General features: G+C 41.5%; 1 protein-coding gene across 1 annotated transcript; it reads left to right on the top strand.

The window, feature by feature from the left end:
- Positions 1 to 379: 379 nt before the first annotated feature.
- Positions 380 to 23,101, top strand: MTNR1B (melatonin receptor 1B). Its single transcript, XM_063393505.1, has 2 exons — positions 380 to 631; positions 22,233 to 23,101. Exons 1-2 carry the CDS (start codon positions 415 to 417, stop codon positions 23,099 to 23,101), a joined length of 1,086 nt encoding a protein of 361 aa, XP_063249575.1. The 5' UTR covers positions 380 to 414.
- The last annotated feature ends 1,334 nt before the right edge of the window (positions 23,102 to 24,435 follow it).

The following is a 24,435-nucleotide window of genomic DNA, read 5'->3' on the forward strand; positions in this document are numbered from 1 at the left end:
GGCGAATGGCCGCTGTTCGCGGCTGAGCCCTGGGGCAGGAGCAGCGCTTTGGGACACGGGCTGCTCCGCCGCCCTCGCCTGTCCCCGCGGCTCTCCGGCCACGCAAGCTGTCACCGCGGATGGCCGAGCGCGGCCGCCTCCGCTACCCGCCCCGGCAGCCCCGGCAGCCCCCGCCGCTCCAGCTCCCGCTGCCCGCCCGCCCCCCTCCCTTCCTCGGCAGGCGGGGCCGTGCCCGCCCCCGGGCTTCCCCCACCGCCTGGGAAAGGGGAGGGGGCTCTGTCCCCGCCCCATCCCGCCCCTCCCGGCGGAGCAGCGCCCGGCGCGCCCCTTAAAGCCGTTCCCGCCCGCCCGCGCGGTCAGTCCGCGGGGCCGCCGCCGGTCACCGCGGGGAGGCGCCGGGACAGGGTGGCCGCGATGCTGGAGAACGGCTCCCTGAGGAACTGCTGTGACCCGGGCGGGCGCGGCCGCCTCGGCTTGGCGGAGCGGGAGGCGACGGCGGCGGGAGCCCCGCGGCCCGCCTGGGTGGTGCCGGTGCTGTCCAGCGTGCTGATCTTCACCACCGTGGTGGACATCCTGGGCAACCTACTGGTCATCCTCTCCGTCTTCAAGAACCGCAAGCTTCGGAACTCAGGTAAGGGCTTGATCCCCGCACCTTGCCCCGGCGGTGGCAGGGAGCAGCGAGTGCCCGGAGTCCCGCCGCTATCCTGGTCCTCGCTTCCAGATGTCCTGAGGAGTCCAGCCTGCTTGTGGAATCCGTGCGGGCAGTGCTGAAGGCGCGGGACCGGAGCCCCATCCATTGGTTCTTGCCCTGTAGTGTGTGCAGGGACCCCCAGGCGCTCAGTCCCCTTCCCAGCGCACCGCCCCTGCGCTCCCCTGGCGCTCCATCCTGCCCTCCGTCCAGGAATGCAGGTGGCTCAGTGGTTCCTAATGAGGCATTATGTGGTCTCTATGGAGCTCCCGAGGAGGGGAATCGGTGACATCCGCTTAAAATACCGGCGACAAAAAGCCGGTCGGAGGAATGAAGGAGGGGCTTTTAAAACTTGCTCAAGAGTCCTAAAGATACGGTGCTGTGCATGCGTGGGGAAGCGGCTCAGTCCGCTCTCTGGAGCCTGCATCAGAGTTCACGGTAGTCTTTCACGAAATCGCTTTCTTGTCTCCTCATCGCATTTCCTTTAAACAGAACGCAGCAAATAAACTGTGGTGTTTGTCTCGGAGTCGTGTCTATAGTTTCTCCTTGTGTGTGCCAGACTGTTGCTCTGTGGCTTTCACTTGCTAAACTTTCTGGCTTTATCTCCTCATCTCTGTCGGGCCAGTCACATGTGTTTCAAACTACAGAACTCCGTAGTGGCACCGACTATGAGTTGCCTGCTGGCCACCTTCCCTGATCCGCGCACGTCCCGCTGCGTGCGGATCCTACACCCCCTGCGCTGCCCCGTCCCTGGAGCCCATTGCTGCCGGATGCGCAGAGCCGGGCGCTCCTGCGCTCGGCTGGATGCCGGGTGTCGGTGCACTATAAAGTGCTACCCCCGAAATCGCGGTGTGTATCTACTGCAGTTCTTACAGTAGTTAGCTGTTCCCGGAACTCCTCATTCCTTCGGGACTCGAGTTCCCTCTTCTTGCCGTGCGCACGCAGGCCGGGGGGACCAAACTTTGCTGGGAGCTGGCAGAAGTCCGAAGCGCTCCGTTCCCCGCCCTCGGAGCCAGAGGGCTCTGCCGTGGGTCCCCTGTGTCAGCGGGTGCTCCCTTGCCACGGGAAGGAGGGAGAGCTGCTGGTTTGTTTCTCCTGGGGCTGGAGGGGGTTTTGGTTTGGGGTTTTTTAACCAGTGTCGCTTCCCAAGCGCTGTCGTGTCTCACGTGCGGTGACGAGAGCTCCTGCCAACGGGGAGTAGGCGCTCCTTCGCCCTTGCTTTAAGTTAAATCGTACTTAGGGGCAAAAGCAGTTTATGGAGGGGTAAGTCTTGTGCTCCCCAATCACTGCACGTCCAGCTGCCAGCGGGGTATGCCGACAAGTCCCGCTTACACGGGGCTGAGCCATCACACCCCACCGAGCCTGAGAACGTCAGGAAGGGCGGTGTGTCTGAGCGAGGGAAGACATGCGGAGGCAGCTGCTGGTCTGTGTGCTTGGGCTGTGCGTCCCAGGGGACCAAGCCGAGAGAAGCAGAGCCCTGCCGAGGCCGGCAGCGCCGGAGCCCTGCGTGCCCCGAGCGGGACCGCGGCTGCCGAGCAGCGCCGGGCGCTGCCCCGGGCGAGCGGAGCGGGGCTGGGCTGTGCTGGGCTGTGCTGGGCTGTGCTGGGCTGTGCTGGGCTGTGCTGGGCTGTGCTGGGCTGGGCTGGGCTGGGCTGGGCTGGGCTGGGCTGTGCTGGGCGCAGCGCCGCGGCGGGGCAGGCTGTCCCGCGGGACCCGCCGTGACTCACCGGAGCTCTCCCGGCCCCCTCGGCGCCGGGGGAAGGCAAGGTCCAGAGGGATTCGCGCCTGGACTCCGCGGGGAGGAAGCGCCCAGGGAAAAGGCCCTCGCTGGAGAGGGCGGCCGGCCCGAGGCATCAAATCCCGTCCACGGGGAGAAAGAGGGGGGCTCTCTCGTGAAACGTTCCCTTAGCCTGAACAACAGCAAAGGGGAGGGGTTGGACCGGAAGAAAGTTATGCCTGGAAGAGTAAGTTTCAAGATATTGACTAAAGTACTCTGTGGTACCCTGGGACTATTGAGGAAAAAAACCCCCAAAAACAACACACACACACACACACACACGGGAAAAAAAAAAAAAAAGGCAGGCGCAAAAGTTATCTAGTTCAAATACCTACTAACTGATTTCCTTCTAGGATCATCCTTAATCTGATGTCGCTGACCCCGTCCCAAAGATCTCTTTATCTTTGATAAGTAATGTGAAGAACAGCAGGGACTTCCTTCTGCATAATCTTCATAAGGTTGAACACCTTTTAAATTGCCAGTTCTTAGTTTTGCATCGGGGAGACAGGACTCTTGGAGTTGAAACTGAACGGGCTTATCTTGGTAAATGTCCACAGAAGCCTTTTCAGGTAAAATTTCTTAGCGAAGAAGCAGAGTGGAAGAGGACCAGAAACCGATGTGGGTGGAGTGATAGGCGGGATGGTAAAGTGGTGGAGAGCTAAGGCAGTACTTGGGAGCCCTTAGCCTCTGAGAAGGAAAAAAGATGGAAAAGCAGGTGGACTTGCATGTTTCCTTTCTGAGCAAACAAGAAATGATGCATTGGTACTTGTAAGGGGAGTAAATGCAGTGGAAAGTGAAATGGTGAGGGGAAACGGCATGAAAGGAGTTAAACCTTGTCAGAGAAAAAAAAGGTGAAGTTAGAGGAACAGTTATGACAGGAAGACATCTAGATGATGGAAGGAAAAAGGAAGAGCTATAGCATCATGAGCACTCGGTTCCCTTTGAAGAAGATAATGAGAGATTTTTCTTGGATGAGAGTTTGGGACTTCAAGTAAGTCACAGGTGTGTAAGGAATAAATTAACCAGCTCTGCCTACTTCTGTGGCACAAGAGGAAATCATACCTTCAGAAAGCAATACAGGACTTTCAGCAGTTTTCCAGAATTTGTCAACACTCTTCTGTTCTAGACTTCACAGAGAGATCTGATAAATAGAAACAAGGTCATTATGCATCACTCTCCTTAAAATTAAAGCATGACCAAACGTAAATCTATTCTAATGCTGTTATTTAATAGGAGATGCAAGAATGGAGTGAAATAAAATAACCTATTAGCCTTTGGGCTTGTACCTATTATTAAGCAGGAGAGAAATAAAGAATGGGTAGGATTGGTGTTTCTGGACATTGTTCATTCACTCCTCAAACATGGGAATTTTGCCAGTCTTACAACAGAATTATTGTTTCAGATCATACAGAAGCGTCTTTCCCACATTTAAATTTGGTTTTGGGGAAAATCTGTGAAGACTTCCAAGTAATGCACAGCATAATTGGTATGAATCAACATGCTTGTCTTACATAACTGCACCCAGTCTTTCTGTGAGAGGCTGAGCAACTTCTGATCTCTCAAAGTGATTTAATTTACAGAAATTAATGCTTTTATCAGTTCTAATTTGGGAAGAGAGTAATTTCATCTAACACACTACAAAATTAAATAAAACTTTATATGTAGAAATAATAAAATTAAATCAGCTTGTCTTTCTATTTGAAATGTCAAATGTGTTCTGAATTTTCAAAAACAATTATTGATTTTGTGTGTCTTCAATTAAAAATGGCCAGTTGAAGGCAGCTTTTACATTGCTGAACTTTTGAAGTGTTAAAGTTTGCATGAGCTCAACAACCACTCCTGGATGATCAAGTATCCTGAAGGTGCATCAAGTCAATCAAAGCCACTAGATGCTTTTAAGAACTTTAAAGATACTTTGCATAGCCACAGCTATAAATGTAACATTATGGGCTTGGGTAAGAACCTGGTAGGAAGCACTCTACAAGGTGGGAACCTGCAAGGCATCTCCCAGAGGACAGAGATAAAGCAAACACTTTCTACTTCATTGGCCCTAAAGCCAGCATAAAATCAGTGAGAAGTGAGAACTAGGCACATTAACTCAATATAATTTCAAATAGTAATGAGGACTTGGGACCCTTTGACTTTTGGCAGAATATTAATATTAACCTTGGTGCATTGCCAAAGAATGCATTAGTGGAAAGTGGTATTTTTAGTGCATTTTGTCAGCCCTCCTCACCCTCTCAACTATTTTCTTTTCTATATATATCAGCTAACACAGCACAATGAGACTCTGATTTCCATTTGAATAGCAAGGTTCTGTTTCAACACAAATTAAATCAAAATTCATATTTCTTTTACCCATAAGAACAATGATGTATTTGCATGTTTAGTTTTGTCTAATGTGTATGTGGTTCTAGAGATGGACAATGCTTCTCATATGTACATTTGTACAAAATAAACAATCCTGCATGTAGAATTATAGTATTGGTACTTAACTGTCTACTAAATAAACATGTTCAGCAATATAAGCAAGTCCTGTAGTCTTTTTCCATGCTCTTTCCCTTCCCATAGCCTTCACTCCACACCTCTGTGCTATAGCTGAAGGTAAGTTATCCCCATTGTTAAATGCTGCTTTCAGTTGTTCTTCATCTCTTTGGCCACATCAATTTTCTTTCTCTCCTTTATTCCTCCCCTATTCTTTTTCCTGCCCACTGGAGTACAAGATAGTTGTTTCCTGTTATGGAAACCATCTCTTACAAAACTGCTCTGGAGAAACCTGTTTCTGAAACCACTTGGAAAATTGTCCTTTAATACCAGCACTGATGATGACAAGAACATATTTTGATGAGCAGATAATGAGATCCCGTTCTGATGGTTTCAGCTTTTGTACTCCTGACTTCTTGAACCCTGGATCCATGGAATTCTTAGTTCCAGGGCTGGGTGTGCTTGGCCTTCATATTCTCTCTCACATTCTGCTTGAAGATGCTCAGTGCTAAGAAATTGATGGGAATATAGCTTCAACATTCACAAAAGTTCATTGAACCCAACACTTAGAATAAAGCTCCCCTATCTCTTACCATGATTCAAACTAGGTTTTACTTTATTTTAACTTTGTGATTATTAGTTGCCTACTTAGAGTGGATATCTTTATTTGTAGAACTACAGTTGTAATTTAATTTGAATGGATTTTTTCCCACCTGTTGAGAACTTTTGTGCAATATTAATGGGAAGCAAATATGTTGACCCCTCAACATTTTTTTCCATAGTAAACAAATCAAATACTTTCAGTTTCCTCTAAGTAGCTGCACTCTTCATTGCCCTGGGTTTTCTTAGGCCTTTCAGACCACTTATCAAAACTAAATTAATATGTCCTAAACAGAAAACTGACCTGTTCTCAGTAATGCAGATGAGGCACCACCAATACCCTCAAGAAAATATTAACATTCTCTTCTGTTCTGTCCTTTCCTGCATGGACAAAATGGACCTGGTATGCCTTGAAGCCACATTTTCCTTTTATGTGGTAGCATCATATAGGTGACTGTTCTTGCTGCAGTCACTTGCTGATGCAGCTCTTCTTTTTCTTTTGTTACACAATTATTCCTTCAGTACCTGACCTCATATCTCATGTTATTATACTCTATCCACTTTCTGGTCTTTTAGTCCTCAAGCAAAAAAAGATCTTGACATTTCCGTGTATCAGTGTAGGCTCTCAACTTTGTATTATCACGAAATTTCATTAGTTCTCTTTGTGTTTTGTGACATAATACTTCTGAAACAGACAAAATTAGTTCAATGTAGGTTACCTCCCTCCAGTCCAACAATTTTCTTTCATCATGGTCCAGGCAGTGGTAGCAACACAATGTAAGTGGTACCCTGGTGGTTCCAAGACTAGATCTGTTTAGAGCAACCTTCCAGGTCCAGAAAGTCCATCTTTTTTATTAAATAAAGATGATCAGATTAGTTGGTACAGGCACTTTGTATAAGCTCACATTACCTTTTATTCCATTTGTCTATATATATGCATCTTTAATTTTCCTATCCCTCCAATTTTGTCTCTCCAGTCTTGGCTACAATTAAGAACCCAAAGATTTCTCGATTCATTCTTCCTTTTTAACAATTTCCCACCTTGAATACAAGTGCCATGTTAGCACATACTCTATGGTAGACAAATTAATCTTCCAGAGGTGGCAACACTGTTTTACTGTTCTTATTACTCCCTGGCTAATTGCTTTTCTGACTTACTGCGAGCACCATTCATGCAAGAAGAAACAGCATTTGTGCAGCACCATAGCAAAGGAGGAGGAAATGGGTAGTAAAGTGTGAGAGCACCACAGCTGCAAGTGAGTCATGGCAACACTGCTCTTTGGGATGCAAGTGGGAGCCAAGCTCTGAGAGAAATCTAATCACTCAAGCCTGAGAGAAATCTGCACTTCCCTACTGGCAGTGAGGACTAGAGAACATTTCGGCCCCTTTTTACAGGTCCCACATGTAGCTCTCAATACTTTGAGAGCACAACACTATCTCTGAGATAACAGATGTCAAAAAATTCCTGCCATCAAGTATATTCAGTCTTTCTGATATTTTTGCTTTACTGTGGATATGCTAATTCCTCACCTGTCAGCTTGCCTTGTCCCCAAGACTACCATTATTGTCCTTAATAAAAAGTCTTGCAAAATCTTTCTTCAAACCAGGAGCCACTTTAACTCGATTTTCAGGGTCCCCCTTCCCCAGTAACTTGTCTTTCCTCTTTTTTACTGTGCTGAAAGGGCATTTTGGTAATTTTAGAAGTCGTTGCAAAGTCAAAGAAGTTCAGGGGGTTTGTCAGTTTCCATTTTATCCATTTTTGGTCTCTCTAGAAGTTTTCTTTGGTGGACATATATTTTACTTCTACCTTCATTTCTTGTCCCCAGTATCCTTACTGAGACAACTCCTTCTCCATCTAGATCCGGAACTTTTTCTTATATTTTTCCTTCTTTTGGATGCAAGTTACAGAGAATATTTTTGTACCTTTAATATGAAGAAATGCCAACCCTTCTCCACATTCAAGTCCCTAAGTGCCTCAATACAGCTGATTTCACTTTCCTAATTAGCTTCTTCTATTTATCAAAATGTGCAAGCCCCCTTCTTAGTTATGTCTGCTTTGTTTATTTTTCTATTTAATTTAACTAACATAATCTCATCTGCTTTCAATACAACCTTATTTTCTATGGCAGGCTCTTCAGGGATGTCTTTGTTCTTTATGAAAACAAAGGCTGGGGTATATTGGCAAATAGACTCTGAATTGAAGAAAACTGCTGGGTATATGTCCAGAACTCAGCTGCCATTTTTGTGCTTATTTTTCCCTTTACATATGAGGACCTGCATTGTCCTGATGTTAAATTGGCTCCCTTAGTGTTTTCCTACTAAAAGGGAGCTGTTCTCATCCTATTTCAGGTTTCTGCATTCGACATTGCACATTGTCTTTACAACTCTTCCTCAATGTAATCTGGGCTTTTAACAGGATATTCAGGCTTTCTCTCAACCTCTCTCTTCATTCCCCTTCTTTTCTGAAGACAATAGACCTTTTGGTTAGTGTTTCTTTTTCCTGATTACTGGTGCAATTCCATTGTAACAGAATTGTTTCCATAAAGGTTTATTTCTATTTCTCACTGGATTTGGATGGCCTATTTTATTGCATAGGTTCCTGGCATCCTTTAACTGACTCTTCTGCTTTTTATATTACCACTCCAGTTGAACTCCACAATGTTTGAGCTCCTATTTTCTATTTTTTTTTTTGCCACCACTTTCGTGAAGCCAAAATTGCCTTGCCCTGGGTGTTAAATGAAGAAACTATATGGTTTCTTCTCAAGCTCTCTTCCCATCTCTCAACCTCAAGGTTTTTTTATTCATTCTGCCAGCTTGGATTGCAAGCTGGTATCCCATATGCTTAGGTGAAGTCTGTCCATGAAGATGTGAAACCTCTTCCCAGAAAATACCTCCTCCAAATGATCAATACTCTAAATCTTTCTATATAACTTCTAGAACTATTCAGTCATGTGCCTGTGACTCATCTCATACTTCTAATTATGCTTCTATTCTCTTCTTGGAGAGGAAACAGAAAAAGTTCATCACCAATTCCATCCTCTTTTCTGTGAGACTTGGTTCAAACAGTAACCAAATAAGAAAATAAATCTTCAAAGTTACTTATGAAATAATAACTCTAAACTTTGTTAACCTGTAAATAATTCCAAAAGTAGAAGAGCAAAGTGAAAAGCCAGTATTATTAATTTGCAAAATAAGAAAATTTCTTTAACAAGAGAGGTGAATCTTGCAGGTAAATTTAGAAAAAAAAGTAAAAAGTGGAAACCTAAGATTGTTCTAGAAGAGAAAAAAATCTAAAGGATACAGAATTTTAAAGTATTTCAGAAACAGAAATTTTGTAAAGTAATTATGAGCCTAGAGGGATTGAAAGATTTAGGAGTACAAAAACATCATAAAGTAGAAAAATAACTTCTCTATCAATCTGCATCACAGGGAATCCTGTTTAGGGTAAAACTGTGACCTGGGGCAGGTTATCCTGCAGCCATAGGGTATTTTGAATCCTCCTTTGGATGTATTAACTTGGTAATATATTATTGCCAAGATACCATTTTCTGAACTATCATTTACTTTTATCCTGTACAGTAAGCCATTTATTGATAAGCAAATAGGAAGTTTATTGACAAGATCAGGTCCAAGATACTTTTATTTTAGAACGTAATATTAAGTCCTATTCCACATAGTAAGTGGAGCAATTGGTGTGTTTATCTGTAGAGGAAATGGAATTATAAGGATTTATTTGAGCTGCAGAAGTATGTTTTCTTGAACTTGTAAAGAGGAATCTAAGGGTATATTTATGTTGTATATTTCATTTGGCCCAAGTCCACTCTACCCATGTTTCAAGGGAAGGAAAACCAAAGGATGCTGTTAGTGTGATGCTTTTCCTGCAACATTGTGTTCAGGCTCTCCATAAGGCCTAGTCTAACACAGTCACATGGCTTTTGTTTGTTGGGGTTTTTTTCAGTTCAGAGTATGAATAAGTTTCCCTTCATCTCCTTGAAATAACCAAGGCAAACATATTCTCAGATACAGGAAATTAGAAGGAGCTCTTAGCAGCTGTATTACGGCAGTTCCAATGTGTCTTAGGAGCACTCCCTTTCCTGCCAGCTCTCTCCTGGACTCTGGACTGACATTCCTTTTGCAGGAATCGCTGACTGCATGAGGAATGACCTCTGCAGTAAAGTTCTATTCTTGAATGGACCAGCAGAAGCAATTCAAGGATTCATGGTGCTCTTTGGCACAATCAGCCAGAACCAAGACACCAAACCTCCCACACAGAGCTCTAAGACAACTCATTTTAAAAGACTAGTTTTTAAATCTATCCTTAGCAGATATATATTCACCAGGTGACTTGAATTGTTGTGTTGAGGATGCTATAGGAGAAAACTCTCATTCCATTAAATTGGTGACAACTTGTTCTCTGCCTCTACGAGTAAATTCTACTCCTACTCCAGTTCAGACCTATTATGAGTACTACTACCTTCACATATGCCTCAGATTTTAGCTTCTTAGAACTTATCCTTTACAAGTGCATATTATTACCTTGACTGTCAAGTACATTGCCTTGTTCCCAAGAATACATATGAAAACAGCCATGTTATCCTGAGCTGATAAAACCATTTCTTCATTTGCAGAAAGCCGTGCTAATGTTATGGCAATTTTAATCTTCCTAAAAATCAATCCAAACAGTGGATTAAAAGCAGGTTCTGCTTTTTAACCTTCCACCTTGATATGGGCATAAAACAGATTTCTTGACAGCAAAATCCTACAGAAACATATCTAAATCACTGTGGGTGCAAGACTGTGGTGTGTTTCCCCTAATAACCATAGTTGCTCTAGAGTCTTCTGTTTAACTTTTGCTCTCCATACTGATAAGGACTGAGCTATATCAGAGAGTCAGCATTTTCCTGACATTTCAGCTGCATATGGGGCAGCTGTGTCTTGACTTGAAAACAGATAAAAACGCCCTAAAAAAATTCATCAAATGACTAGAAGCTTTATTGGTTGGGATTCTTTTTAAAATTATTTATTAATTGTAGAGGTATTTTCTCACACTGTTTAATAAATGCTGCTTAAATTATGTCTGCAGAAAAAACATAACCCTTCTGACACACTTACTAGTTTTTTATGGACTTGGATCAGTTTCAATGTTTAAATACCTTATGAAGATAATTTAGTATGATAATAATAATTTATATGATAGATCCATAAATAATGTCATATTTTTGCTACAGGACAACATCTGCTTACCTGTTGGCTTAGACTTCCATATTTGCACAACGCAGGCAACAATTGTTGTCAGAAGATATCACATGAAGCTACTGGAACTAACAGTCTGACTAACAGGAAAAATATCCGCTTGGTATCTCAGCCCTTGCACATATAATCTTGTTAACTAATTGTAAGTTTAGAACTAAGAACAAATTTTAAAATATATCACTGCAAGGAAGACAGGAACCAGTAAGCACCATCCTCATATTTCTATGATTTGCTCCAATACTGCCTGAAATTCTCAGTGTCCTCTCATTCTAAAACCAGTCCCATTTTTCCAAATAATTGAAGTATACACAGCATTTCATTTGAGTGCAAATAGGGAAAAGAACCTTCTGTTAGATAGCTGTCATCTATGAATATATGTAATAATAACCAATCTAGGTATTTTTATGTCCTACTTTTCATTCAAGTAAAAATACCCTACTTATTGAATGTTATCCACGTAGCTTAACAAAAAATTGTCTATTCAAGATGCCCATTCTGTGCAGATCAGTCCATGGTGAAATTCATTGGAGTTGTGATCCTTAGGACTTTTAAAATATGTTCTTAGAAGTAGTCAACTCTAATTGGATTTTCTACTGACAAATAAAAGGCTGTTACATTACAACATGCTTCTTTTCTTCAAGACAAGTAAAGACACGCAAGTGGCAGAGTCACTACATGCCAACTGGGAGTTGTCCATCCCTCCTTTCTGTGAACTGCCACTTAAGGTTCTTAAGAGTCTTGGGAATATATTCAAGAGGCTAAACATTCCAATCAGCTTGCTTGAAATCAGTTGTTACTCACTGGAATGTACAGGGTGTAATTTTTGGATTTTTACAGGGAAAAAATATTTGATTAATAGGGGACTGGTATCTTTTTATGCCTTTGTCTTATGTTAGAGGTCATGACAGAAAGAATATATAAAATTCAAACTTCCCTGCCACAAGTCAGATAGTACACCATTATACTACAGATGTTTTACTGGCATAAAATATAGTGTCAGAAAGTGAGTGTTGTGCTGTGGAAATTTAGAGCATTCCTACTCAAGGACAAGAGGTCTCCCTGTGATATTTTTAAAGTGCCTTCAAAAGTACTTGTTATTAGATTCACAGGTGGGCTTAGAGCCCATGGACAAAAGATTATTTTCTGAGTCAGTTTTCATGTGGAGCAAGAATTCCCTTTCTTTTTTCATTCTTCCCTTTGCAGTCTTTAGAAGAATGTGTAAAATATTAATCAGATTTTGAAGCAGGGCTTGTAAAAGGATGGTTTAACCATACTGATTTGCCTAGAAAAAGATATCTACTGGTAAATGGGTTGAAAGATTTTATAAGGTTTATAAGGTTTGCCTATGATTATGGTGCTGGATATGAAACCTCAACTACACAATCCAGAGTCCAATTGCAGCACTGGACATCTGTTGTTTCAAAGTAGAAGAAAAACTAACTAATTTGAGGTGCTGTAATTATGGCTTTGGTTAGATAATCTGAAAACAATACAATCCTCTTTAGTCACTCTTACAAAACACCTGGTAGGCTAGGACCATAAAGACTGTAAAACTTGCTGTACAGCCAGCTTCCTGGTTAAAGATGAAGCAAGAATATCTGCTCTGCTTATAGAGAGCAAACAAAGTAGTGAAGTAGGTGACCTTCAAACACCCTCAAACATTCTCATGTAGTATCTATATAGTGATTTCCATTTGAGCCTGACTTAGTAAAAATCATACTGGTTCAGTCCAGCTTGCAAGTGTATTTATGGAGTAAAAGAGGTGTGACTTAGTAGTCAGACAGAAGCCACCCACTGCTCTCTTTCTGGATCACAGGCCACCAGATCACTCACTGGAGTATCTGCTAGAACTGCCACAAGGTGCTACTCTGAAGGGCTGGTTGCAGCCAGTTCTCAGTGCTCAAAGGTCATCAAAGTAGCATGTTGGAACAGGATTCTGCAGCCGGGGCAAGCTGAACCTGTGAGTACCTAGACAAGGAGGAACAGTCTAGCCTTGCTAAAGCCAGTGGGAATTGCTTTCTGAAAATTATTTAGCTAGGAGCTAGTGCCTCCTGTTTCTTTCTCTGCAGCTCTTACCACACTGCAAGCTCCTCCCCCCAGAGTTCTGAACCTTTACCAGTCTGTAGAGTTACTGGTCTGGAAATGTTCCTTGGTCCAGGTTCTCTGTTTGGCTCAGACTGTTTTGTCCAGTCAAAGATTGTTCAAAAAGTCCTGCTGTCACAAGGAATCCAAAGGCAGAAGTATAAAAAAAAACAAAGCCCCACTTATTCTAATCTGCACTGGAGGCCTCTTCTTCTGATCAAGCAAGTCTAGGTCACTGTTAAAGACCTTGTCTGGTCTCTGCATGCATGGTAACAGGTATGATCTTAAGTAACTTTTGCTATTTAGTAGATCATGTAGACTCTTCATCTGTCACAAAATTGACAGCATCTTGCCTCTATTCCCTAGTGAAAACAGTAAATATCCTGTACACTGATTCCTTACTGGAACAGGTCACCCTGAGAGGTTGTTGAGGCTGTGCCTGTAGACAGTGAAAGGCTGACTGGACATGGCCCTGAACCCACGATAGCTTATCCCTCTTTGAATGGGAGAGTTGGCCAAGATGAACTTCAGAGATCAAGTCCAACTTTCATGATTCTATGGCTATATTGGTTGCATGCTTATCACCGCTCATTTACCTATCTCAACAATATCATGACTTGCAGGCCCAGCCACAGCAGAGTTGTTGTCTTGTCATTTTTCAAGGCTTCTATTGGCTCTCAAAAAAGACCTTGATTCAGCAAATGATCATCACACACTTTGTCTGTATAGAGTTGGAACAAAAAGCAGCTAATACTTCAGAAGAGAATACACAATCATCTTCTGTAAAAGCATTTTATTTATTCATCTGTTCACATGCTGTTTACAAACCTATGAGTACCATTATAAGATGAATCATGTCACTGTACTTTGCTTTAAGACCTTGTTTCCTAAAGAAGCAGATGGCAGAGACTGGCAACAGCTTCTGAAGACATTCATCTCCCTATGCATGTACAGTAATGAGGCCTTCCAAAAACTCAGAACAGAAAGGGTAAGACATTTCCTTACTGAAAGGTTATAATGGCCATTTTTGTCAAGTATCATCTATTTTCTTCCTTGGTGAAACACAAAACAAGAAAAGAGGTTTACAAAGAAGGAACTCCATAGGCTGTTAGAAGCATTGGCAACTTGCCAACATAAGTGTTTTCCAATTAGATGTTCCCATGTCCTCTATTTACTGCGGTGTATCAGATCCTATTTTGTAAAAATCCAGGATCCTCCATCATGTTCTCCTTGAACACAGGAACACCCAGAAGAACATAGCAGGAATAATGGGCTTAGATTTGGTTTCTTTCTGCAGATGGAACCAGTTGAAGGGTACATGCTTTGCACATGTTTATCTCAGTAGCTATCACAGGCTGTGAGTCCTTCACCTGCAGCCCTAGGGAGCAGTTGAGCAAACAACTCCATTGTCACTTGCATGAATTTGGTTCTGTAAGTGGAGATCCCAACATTTACACTGGTCAGAAAGTCCTGGGCTGTTTAAATTGGTCTGCAGAGCTAAACTACAAGATGTGACTTATCTTGGCTAATCAAATCTCTTGGCAAATTGGTCATGAGTGTGTCCCATAGTCTCCAATAGTCCCCAATTTTATTCACTTCATATACCAGCTTGATAGCCTGAGTATCTTCAGTAATATCTTAAGCCTTATAGTTTAAAATAGAATCATTGACTATCTGAGATTTGTTGGTTTGTTTGGGTTTAACTAATTCAACTAATCTGCTAGCAAATATTAAAATAAAAGAAGACACAAACCAAACATCTTACGAAACAAAACATGGTTTTAGTTTGAACAAAACTATTTTCATTTTTCAATTTCCTGTCTTTTTTTCTAAAAGAAGGTGGAAGTTAAGTTATTCTAAGGACTTGAGCAATGTTTTGTAGCAGTAACAAAGAAAAAACCTACATAATTTCCTTTGACACAAATACAGTTTAAAGACAGTAGCAAAGATGAAAGTAATAATGAAGGTGATGGAATGAACTAGCATTTCACTCAATATAAATTAAAACCTGCCAGGGCACAATAAAGCTTTTTTCCAGAGTTTTTGGAAGTGAAATATCCTTGCTTTGTTTGCTTCCACACTTCAGTCTTTTATAGTTGATCTGGAACAAGTTTTGGGATAGGGTTTTTGTTTGTTCCTTTAACAAAGCAACATCCTATAAAATGCTACATATTTCACCTTTTTTTCTATGACATGCAATATTGTGCTGAGACACTGAAAAAGGAAGTTATTAAAAATTATAGGTTGCCCAGCTCTTTATAGGATCTAACTAGATTACACCTGTTGTATTTTACAGCTTTTCGTATTAGCCCCTTTGTCAGCAGTAAATGAGTTTTCATACTTGCAGTTATACAAGTAGGTTTCCTATTCTTTCTTGGTTGAAGCAATCAACAGCTGTGATTACTTCAAGAGAAGAAAATTAATCTGATATGTACTGGCACATAAAAAAAACCCCATGACTTCTTTCATGAATCAGTGAAAAACCAGTCTGTTTTTGTTAGCAATTGTGCTCAGCAACTGGGGCTTCTGAGGCTGGGCTGCCACTGGTGCCCATAGTGCTAAGCCCTCAGAGGGAATGTCTTGGCTTTGCTCCCTGTGTGATATCTAAACTGAAAAAGGGGAGATTTTCAACTAGAGAGGGTAGACCTAGATTGGATATTAGTAAGGTATTCTTTACTGTGAGGGTGGTGAGGCACATGTTGCCCAGAGGAAATGTGGATGCCCAAACCCTGGAAGGGTTCAGGGCCAGGCTGGGTGGAGCACTGAGCAATCCGATCCAGTGGAAGGTGTCCCTGCCCATGGTGCGAGGGTTGGAACAAGATGATGCATAAGGTCCCTTCCAACTCAAACCATTCTATGGTTCTACAAGTCTATGATTCTCTCAAGCAACAACATAGACCTTTTCTATTCTAGACTATCCTCAAGGCAAGAGCCTGACTTCTCTGTTAGGGCATGGATATAAGGGATCTTCTCCCCTGAGCCTGCTGCAAAATGCAGCCCAGTTTCAGATGGCTGGACACACACAGAACGAGGCATAGCTACACTCTGTGTTTAACAATAGATGGAAGTAAGCACTGAGAAGAAAAAGAACAGAGCAACCCTGCATGATGCTTCTATATTATTACAATTGGTGACTCCTTCCATCTCAGAGGATTTCCTAAACCTAGTATGGTGTGTCTGTTAAGTAACTCTCAAATGTTGTACTTCAAATAAGTACTCCTACAAGTACTTTTCCAGTCTTCCCTTGAACACAAGTAAAACTTCTACATCTGTAAAATCTGTTAAGGATTTACTACCTATTGCAGCAACCACTCTTTTTTGTCTGCTTTTAAAATAGCTAGCCTTATTTAATACCTCTAGCTCTTCTATTGGCTCCATCCCTCATCATGAGTATGCCACTATGATGTCATTTGGGAGAAGAAAGCTGGACCAGTGCTGCCACTTTTCCCAGAGTTGCCTAACAGACGTGGTATTATCTGACAGAGAAAACTAGGAGCAGGGTTCATGGACCTGGAGTGTTCTTCACAGTGTCTTGGAGAGTTCCTGCATCTATCTCAGTTTCCCAGCTGTTAAATAATGAGAAAGATTTGTTAGGTTTTTTTGTTTTAAATGAGCATACTGATAATGAGCACTCTACAATACAAGTGATAACCTGTGTATTCTGATTCTAGGCTGAAATTCTTGAACATAACCTAGAAAAAGACAAGCACGCTAACCCCAGAAGAGCAGCAGGGCTGGTGAGTAGGGCACTCTCTGGGGACTACGGGAGACATAAACTCAAGCTTTTTTCAAAGAAGGATTCTTCTATCATGGAAGTGTCCTCACCACTAGGCAACAGTGAAATCTCTAGTAGTAGAGCCTGTCTTGCTTCTTCTGCTTCCCCTTTTCTTTCTGAAAATATCCAGTACTGGAAAAGTTCTTGCAATCTCAGTAAGTGCCAGAAGCCCGGAAAAGTATTTATCACCCCGTGGATGTAGTATCTGATGCACGATCAGCGTTTTGCTCTGCCAGAACCAGCCCCCGGCGCTTTCCTCCCGCCCTGCTGGGTGATGCAGTGCTCTGTCCCTGCTGTGGCTCCCGCACTAGGTGGCAACAGAGGGTCACCACCGTCCCCACCAGCACCGGAGGAAGCCGCAGGAGATCAGAGCTCTGCAGCCATGGTTACAAACCTCAGGCCTTTTTACTGAGCTTTTAACAGCACGGCACTTTTGCACCTGCAGTCAAACTCAAGGCAGCAAACTCGCAGCAAGCACTGGTGTTCCCATATTTAACCAGAGGGAGAAGAAGAGTGAGTGTGCAGAAAAAGTGGAGGTTTTGTTTGGGGTAACATGCATGCCTAGTTGCCAAGCATCCCAAAATCATGATCTCAAAAACAACAGTGCAACTTAGGTACCTCTTTTCAGTACATCTGTGTCAACAACTGAGAGACCTGCCTAATAAGCCTAAAATTTTCCTCCTACAAATGTAGCTTCCAGCACTAACTCATAGTTGCAGATGTAGTGCCAAGAACACAGTCCAGTTCCAGTCCAGGAATCTGCAAGTCACTTAGCCAAAATCTCAAGGTCCTTTTTACATGCTAAGCTTTTGTCCTCATGAGTCCAGCATTCTTCTTCAGGCCAGCCCTGTTTAATATCTTTATCAATGATCTGGACAAGGGGATCGAGTGCCCCCTCAGTCAGTTTGCAGGCTACACCAAGTTGGATGGGGATGTTGATCTACTGTAGGGCAGGAAAGCTCTGCAAAGGGATCTGGAGAGGCTGGATTGATGGACTGAAGCTAACTGCATGAGGTTCGACAAGGCCAAGTGCTGGGTCCTGCACTTGGGGTCACCACAACCCCAGGCAGCCCCAGAGGTTGGTGCAGGGGCTGGGAAGCTGCCCAGTGGAAGTTCCTGGCAGTACTGGTCCACAGTGGCTGACCATGACCCAGGGTGTGCCCAGGTGGCCAAGAAGGCCAATGGGATCCTGGTCTGTATCACCAATGGTGTGGCCAGCAGGACCAGGGCAGTGATCATCCCCCTGTACTCAGCACTGGTGAATGCCATGTTCAGTTCTGGGGCCCCCTTTACAAGAAGGACACTGAGATGCTGGAGCATGTCCAGACAAGGGGAACAGAGCTGGGGAAGGAGGCAGCTGAGGGAGTCAGGGGTGTTTAATCTGAAGAAAAGTAGTCTCAGAGGACACCTTATTGCTCTCCAAAACTATTTGAAAAGAGGTTGTAGCCAGGCAGGGGTTGGTCTTTCCTCCCAGGTAACAAGTGAAGGGACAAGAGTAAAATGGACTCAAGTTGCGCTAAGGAGGGTTTGGATTAAATATTAGGATTTTTTTTTCATTGAAAGGGTTGTCAAGCACTGGAACAGGCTGCCCAGGGAAGTGGTAAAATCATTGTCCCTGGAGGTATTTAAAAGGAGTGTGGATGTGGTCCTGAGGAATGTGGGTTAATGGTGGACTTGGCAGTGCTGGGTTAACAATTGGACTTAATGGTCTTGAAGGTCCTTTACAAGCTGAATGATTTTATGATTCTAATTCAGTGGTAGGTTTTTCTTTGTACACACAGGATGATAATCATAGTGACCAATAACTCTAAACAGCTTCATAGAACACACGTTTCCTAAAAAAGAAACAACCTGGGTGTTCTATAAACTGAAGACCAGTTTTGATTCATTGTTTATGCTATATTTTTTGCTAGATTCTAAAATATGCTGTTCTATTCTATATCTATTGCCTGTCCCTTTCTCTTATATCAAAGTCTGCACTATACCTCATTAATATCTGAAATCATGAAACATAACTACAAAAGACCATATGACTGCCTTTAAACTGTCATATTCAAAGAAAACAAACACCCATCTGGCATTTGTTTGGAGCATTATGTTACACCTTCTGTTAGCAACACACTGTTGAGCATTATACCAAATTAACATGTCTTTGTAAATCAAAGCTTACCCTAGGTCTTGGCTTGTACTGTCACAGATAATTCAAATATCAGTGTGTGAAAGATTTAATTCTCTGCTCCACCTGCTGCTGATGCTATAGACCAAACAGGGTGAAGTCTATATGCAACATATAAAAGCTTGGTAAACAAATGTGTAACAACCAAAACATTACCTAAAAATCACCCCCAAACAACACCATGGTATATAATTAAGCATTTTCATCAGTTTAAAACCAAAGACTGAAGAAAAACCTTTAAAAAATAGTTATTCGTTGTAATTGCTTCTGGTTTTAGTAGAGACATTAAAAGTTAGTTGTCTTTTCAGAAGGCAGAAGCTCAGCCCTTAAAAGTTTTCATCTTACCAAAAATTTTGTTCCAAGAGTAAATTCCTACAACATCTAGTCATATCAAGATTACCAGAGGGTGTGACAGTTCTCTTTCTTCTGTTAGTTGTAGTAAGAAAACCCATATGCAGAAATGCTTCATGAAATACCGACCTAGTTCTGTTGCACCCAAAGTCAATATCAGAACTTATTTTCTTTTCTACACAGAGAACTGTCAGTGTTTAAAACAGCACAGATGTGCATCTCTTTGAATACCTGGCAAGACAGCTGTCTTTCAATAGCAACTGCTTGGGATCTTTCCATTCCAGTGAAAAAATGAATAACCTCTCTCTCTTATGAAACTGAAATCTAAGAACAAAGTTCATCAAGTAAATTCCAGAAGCAATGATAATAATTCCAGCTAGATTAAAATTCTGTGCTTTCTATTTTGTTACAAGCAGCAAAAAGTTACCTCTTTTGTTATATTATGAATGTAATTTAGGCCACTCTAAAAGCCCTAGGCTAGGTGTATCAAGGAACATTTACTTTCTCTAAGCACATAAACAATGCCTAAGACCTTTAATTTCTCAAAAGGTTGATTATTTATATTTCATGAATTAGGAAAGTTTCTCTCTACTTCTGTAGATTATTCATGGCAGTAATAAACAATAAACTTAATTCTGCAGTCATCCAGAAAGACAGAAAAATACCATTGGACCTTACTTTGCAGTGCACAGTGGGAACATTCAACCCTGTAAAAAGCCATAGAAGTGACAAATCACCTGAGGCCTTTATAGATATTGAACCATTTTTCTTCTGAGTTGTAAACTAGTAAATTAAGTTTTTGACAAGTTCCTTGCTCATTCTATTTATTCATTGCACCTGGAATTTTCAAGAAGTCCTAAATTGCACCCCAAACTTTGAAAATATCTTGCTAAATGTACTTTACAGTAGATTTCCAAATGTGATTGAAAGAGCTAAATGTCCACTCTATTTCAACTGAACAATTACATTTTGGGTAGAAGCTGATGCTGGGAGGCCTTGGAGTTTAGATTAATCTTAGTGCACACACTAGACTAAATTCTCTCTTTCTGCAAAAGACATTCTAAAACAGAAAAAAGAGGTTTTTTCCTTCCTTCTTTCCATCCTTTTTTCCTTCCTTCCTTTCCTCCAATTTAGAGCTTCTGACTTGTCTATCTTCTAATGTCAGATACCTTGATGAAAAAACATAAGAGAAAATCTTGTTGCCATGATGTAAATACATTCTGATAAAGGAGCCCCTGTTCTTTTGTTAGTTTTGGTTAGTTTTGGTTAGTTTTGGTCCTGTTTACCACGTGGTTACAAGAGACCTTCCCAGTCATCTCATCCCTGCTGTACAAAGACATCAGCTTTATCTAGGCCAGTACTGTCAAATACTTGTTTTATGTTTTCTGACAATATTCAGTGGCAGGCTCAAAGCAGGGTGTTCCCACACTTCCTTCTTCTTACCATTAAAATTTCTTTCTCTGTGTCTACTTTGAAACTTCCTTGTTGTGACTGAAGCTTGCTTGGATTCACAACAATCACAGGAATGGGTTATATTTTTCCTGCTTTGCTTATTTGAAGTTTTCATGGCCCACTCACTCATCTCACTAATTTGTTCAATCTTTCCTCACAAATCACAAAGCTGTAGCTATGGAAAGACTTGTGTAGCTTTTTAATATATTTTAAATATATAACAAGGAATTATCTAAAATAAGTTGTGTACCACTCTTGAGATGGGCTGTTTCTGAGGGTACAGATGGATAATCCTGCTTTCCATTAAGTTTACTTGCTGTTGTGCAAATTCTGATGAGCATGGTGGTCCCCTAAAGTGTGTGGGAGAAAGATAGCTCCCCATTCCTTAATTCAGGAAGTTACAGTTGTAAAGCAGATGGAGCAAACAAAGTAGATGAGAAATTCTGTCGTTTTTGATGAGTATATTTCTACATGATTGTTGTTTTTATGACTTCCAGTTAATGCCATTCTTAATATGACATGGAGTAGTACTTTTTTAGCTGAGGACTAGTAAGCTCAGAATTTTTAGAATGGAGCATCTAACTGCTCTTTTCAGAAAGTGATTATGGTCCATGCACAATTTTTAAAATTGCTTGGATTTTTTCCATATCAGTTCATGCTGTGAAGGACTTCAAGGAAGGAAAATAAGAGTATGTAAGCCATATACAAAACCATACAAACCATATACATTTTCTGTTGCCTAAATGCCAAGAATTCAAAGTTAGTACCTCTATCTTCAGTTTCCTATCTCACTATTTTATAAAAAATACACTTAGATGCAATGTCAGAAATTTCAAACTGATGAAAAGGACATGGGTTAAAAAGAGACAATAGGGCTCAACCATATCACCCATATTCCCTTAATATCATCAGCAGAAAATATGAATACTTCCTCTTGCATGCACAGAACTTTTCTTTGTATAATTAAATATGCCTTTCTGCAGAGGGTGGTGAAGACAATTCACTCTTTCTTAGACAATCCAACAGAAAATAACTGCAGTATGGGTAGGCCATTCATGCAGAAAACATCTATTCTACAGAGTATTGTGTAGCAATTTAGAGCATACATAAAACAACACATCCTTTCAATAGCTATAGACCTAGTCTCTGTGTATCCTTCTCCTTTGGGCTTGCCAAGCCCGTTAGCATCCCAGTGATAGGTTAGAATGGCATAATGGCTTACCTACCTGACACAATTTAGACTTATTTTCTTATTCATTTTATCAATCCAGCCATGGAGTTAGCTGCACTTAAACAACTCAACATGTGCTTATGCAACAGCTCACTGATAGCTGTGTTTATTAAAGATAAAAAGAGCAAGAAGGATGTAATGCAGTCACCAACAGATTTGAAACATCAAGTTGCTGCAGATATTTCCATGGTGTTGCAAGTTACATTGTAAAATCATTTTCCTAATGGTCCTATATACTGGCTGCTTGCTGATGTCACTAATAATTTAGGATTGCAGACGTCCAAAATAATGTCATATTTTTCTTCTTCTTCATAGTTATGCTGGCTTTCAGACTTATGCCTCTGTGTTTTTCTTTCCTCCCAGGTAATGCATTTGTGGTGAGCCTAGCTTTGGCTGATCTGGTGGTGGCCTTGTATCCGTACCCACTGGTGCTCTTAGCTATTTTCCACAACGGATGGACACTGGGTGAAACGCACTGTAAAGCGAGTGGCTTTGTGATGGGACTGAGCGTAATAGGCTCTATTTTCAACATCACTGCAATTGCAATAAACAGATATTGCTACATATGTCATAGTTTTGCCTATGACAAAGTGTACAGCTGTTGGAATACAATGCTGTATGTCTCCTTGGTCTGGATATTAACAGTAATTGCAACTGTGCCAAATTTTTTTGTTGGCTCTTTGAAGTATGATCCACGCATCTATTCATGCACGTTTGTCCAGACTGCAAGCTCCTACTATACAATAGCTGTTGTGGTCATTCACTTCATTGTCCCTATCACCATCGTCAGCTTCTGCTACCTTCGAATTTGGGTTTTAGTGCTTCAAGTTCGAAGACGAGTCAAGTCAGAAACAAAGCCAAGATTGAAGCCTAGTGACTTCAGAAACTTTCTTACCATGTTTGTTGTTTTTGTGATTTTTGCCTTTTGCTGGGCACCTCTAAACTTCATTGGACTGGCTGTAGCCATTGATCCTACAGAGATGGCACCAAAAGTTCCTGAATGGCTATTCATTATAAGCTACTTAATGGCCTATTTCAACAGCTGCCTTAATGCAATAATATACGGTCTTCTTAACCAGAATTTTCGGAATGAATATAAACGAATTTTAATGTCACTGTGGATGCCAAGGCTTTTCTTCCAGGACACATCCAAAGGAGGAACCGATGGCCAGAAGAGCAAGCCTTCTCCTGCTTTAAACAACAATAACCAAATGAAAACTGAAACCTTGTAAATGTATAATAGCCAATGCAAGTCATGGAAAAAAACAAGATCATAGTTGTAATGTTCTGGTCATTCCTGCTTAATTTTGGGGAGTTTCCACTTGGATCACACTTTATGACTGGAATACTGTCTTCACAGTAAAGCACATTGCTCTGGATTTGTGATTTATACAAGATATTAATTGAAAATATGTTTCAGAATTAAAGAAGCAGGTGGGTGCAAGCTGTTTTGGTTCTGAGAGCTGAATCCTGCTCCAGACATATGAGGTATTTTTTACTTCAGCAGGAGTTTTGCATTCTTTATAAAAGATCAGGATTCATTTCTTAGAAGATGTTGTGAGTCTATGTGTACAGCAGCTCATCAAGATTCTGGAGTGGTTTTCCTCCCTTCTGTATCTGCACAGAGGATGAGACAGACACTCTATTTTCCACACATAAGCCAAATATTCCATTTCTGTGCATGTACTGGTGACAGTAATGGTGTCTTTGAATCCAATTTGTAAACTGGAGAGAAGAATATTTGTGTAAAAGCAAATATTAACATTAGAGACTTTCCTCACAGGTTGATGCCAAAACTTACATACATTGAGAAAAGGAATACAGTGTGTCTACTCTGTTCATCTTTTGTGGGTAATTTTATGGTAGATAATGCAATTGGTTGATTTCTCACAGATTTACCTTACACAATATTCTTCCTTTAGAAAAGATAGAATTTTCATTGAACATTTACAAAAATATTTATATAAAATGTCATTTGATGCACTTTAGCACACCTTATAGATTTGCAAAAGATTGGAAATTATAGCATATGAGCTGTGATCATCTACAGTGGCAACTGGACACCAGGCAGGATATCCTTGATCATCTCAAATGATGCTAGACCAAAAGAAGAAGCCCTTTTGACTATAATGGTAGCTGATATACCTGACTGACATCTGCATCTAATCTCGAACAAAACCTACTGCTGGTGTCTAACCTAAGACAACCTTCAAGTTCCCCTATAGTCAAGACATGTTTCCTTCCATCTGTGATGATAAACACACAGCCAAGGATAAGATTAATTGCTGTGTGGAGTACTGGTCTCCTTTCACTGACTTTAAGGGCAGCTTTGATTATTAATTCAAACTCCTAACTTTGGATAGCTAGAGAGGGATTTATCTTGCTTAATTTGCGATGAACCCAGTGTAGATGTTTTTACACAATCCATTTTCTAAATACTCACAGTAGTCCTTAGAGTTCTAGGAAATTAATCCTCTTCTTTTGAAACAGATATCTTTATTGATTAGGGGAGCTGATCTGCAGAACTCAGTAACCGTACCTTCATTGACTGTAACAAAGATCAGGT

This window comes from Prinia subflava, chromosome 3 (assembly GCF_021018805.1).
Source record: "Prinia subflava isolate CZ2003 ecotype Zambia chromosome 3, Cam_Psub_1.2, whole genome shotgun sequence".
Lineage (NCBI taxonomy): Eukaryota > Metazoa > Chordata > Aves > Passeriformes > Cisticolidae > Prinia > Prinia subflava.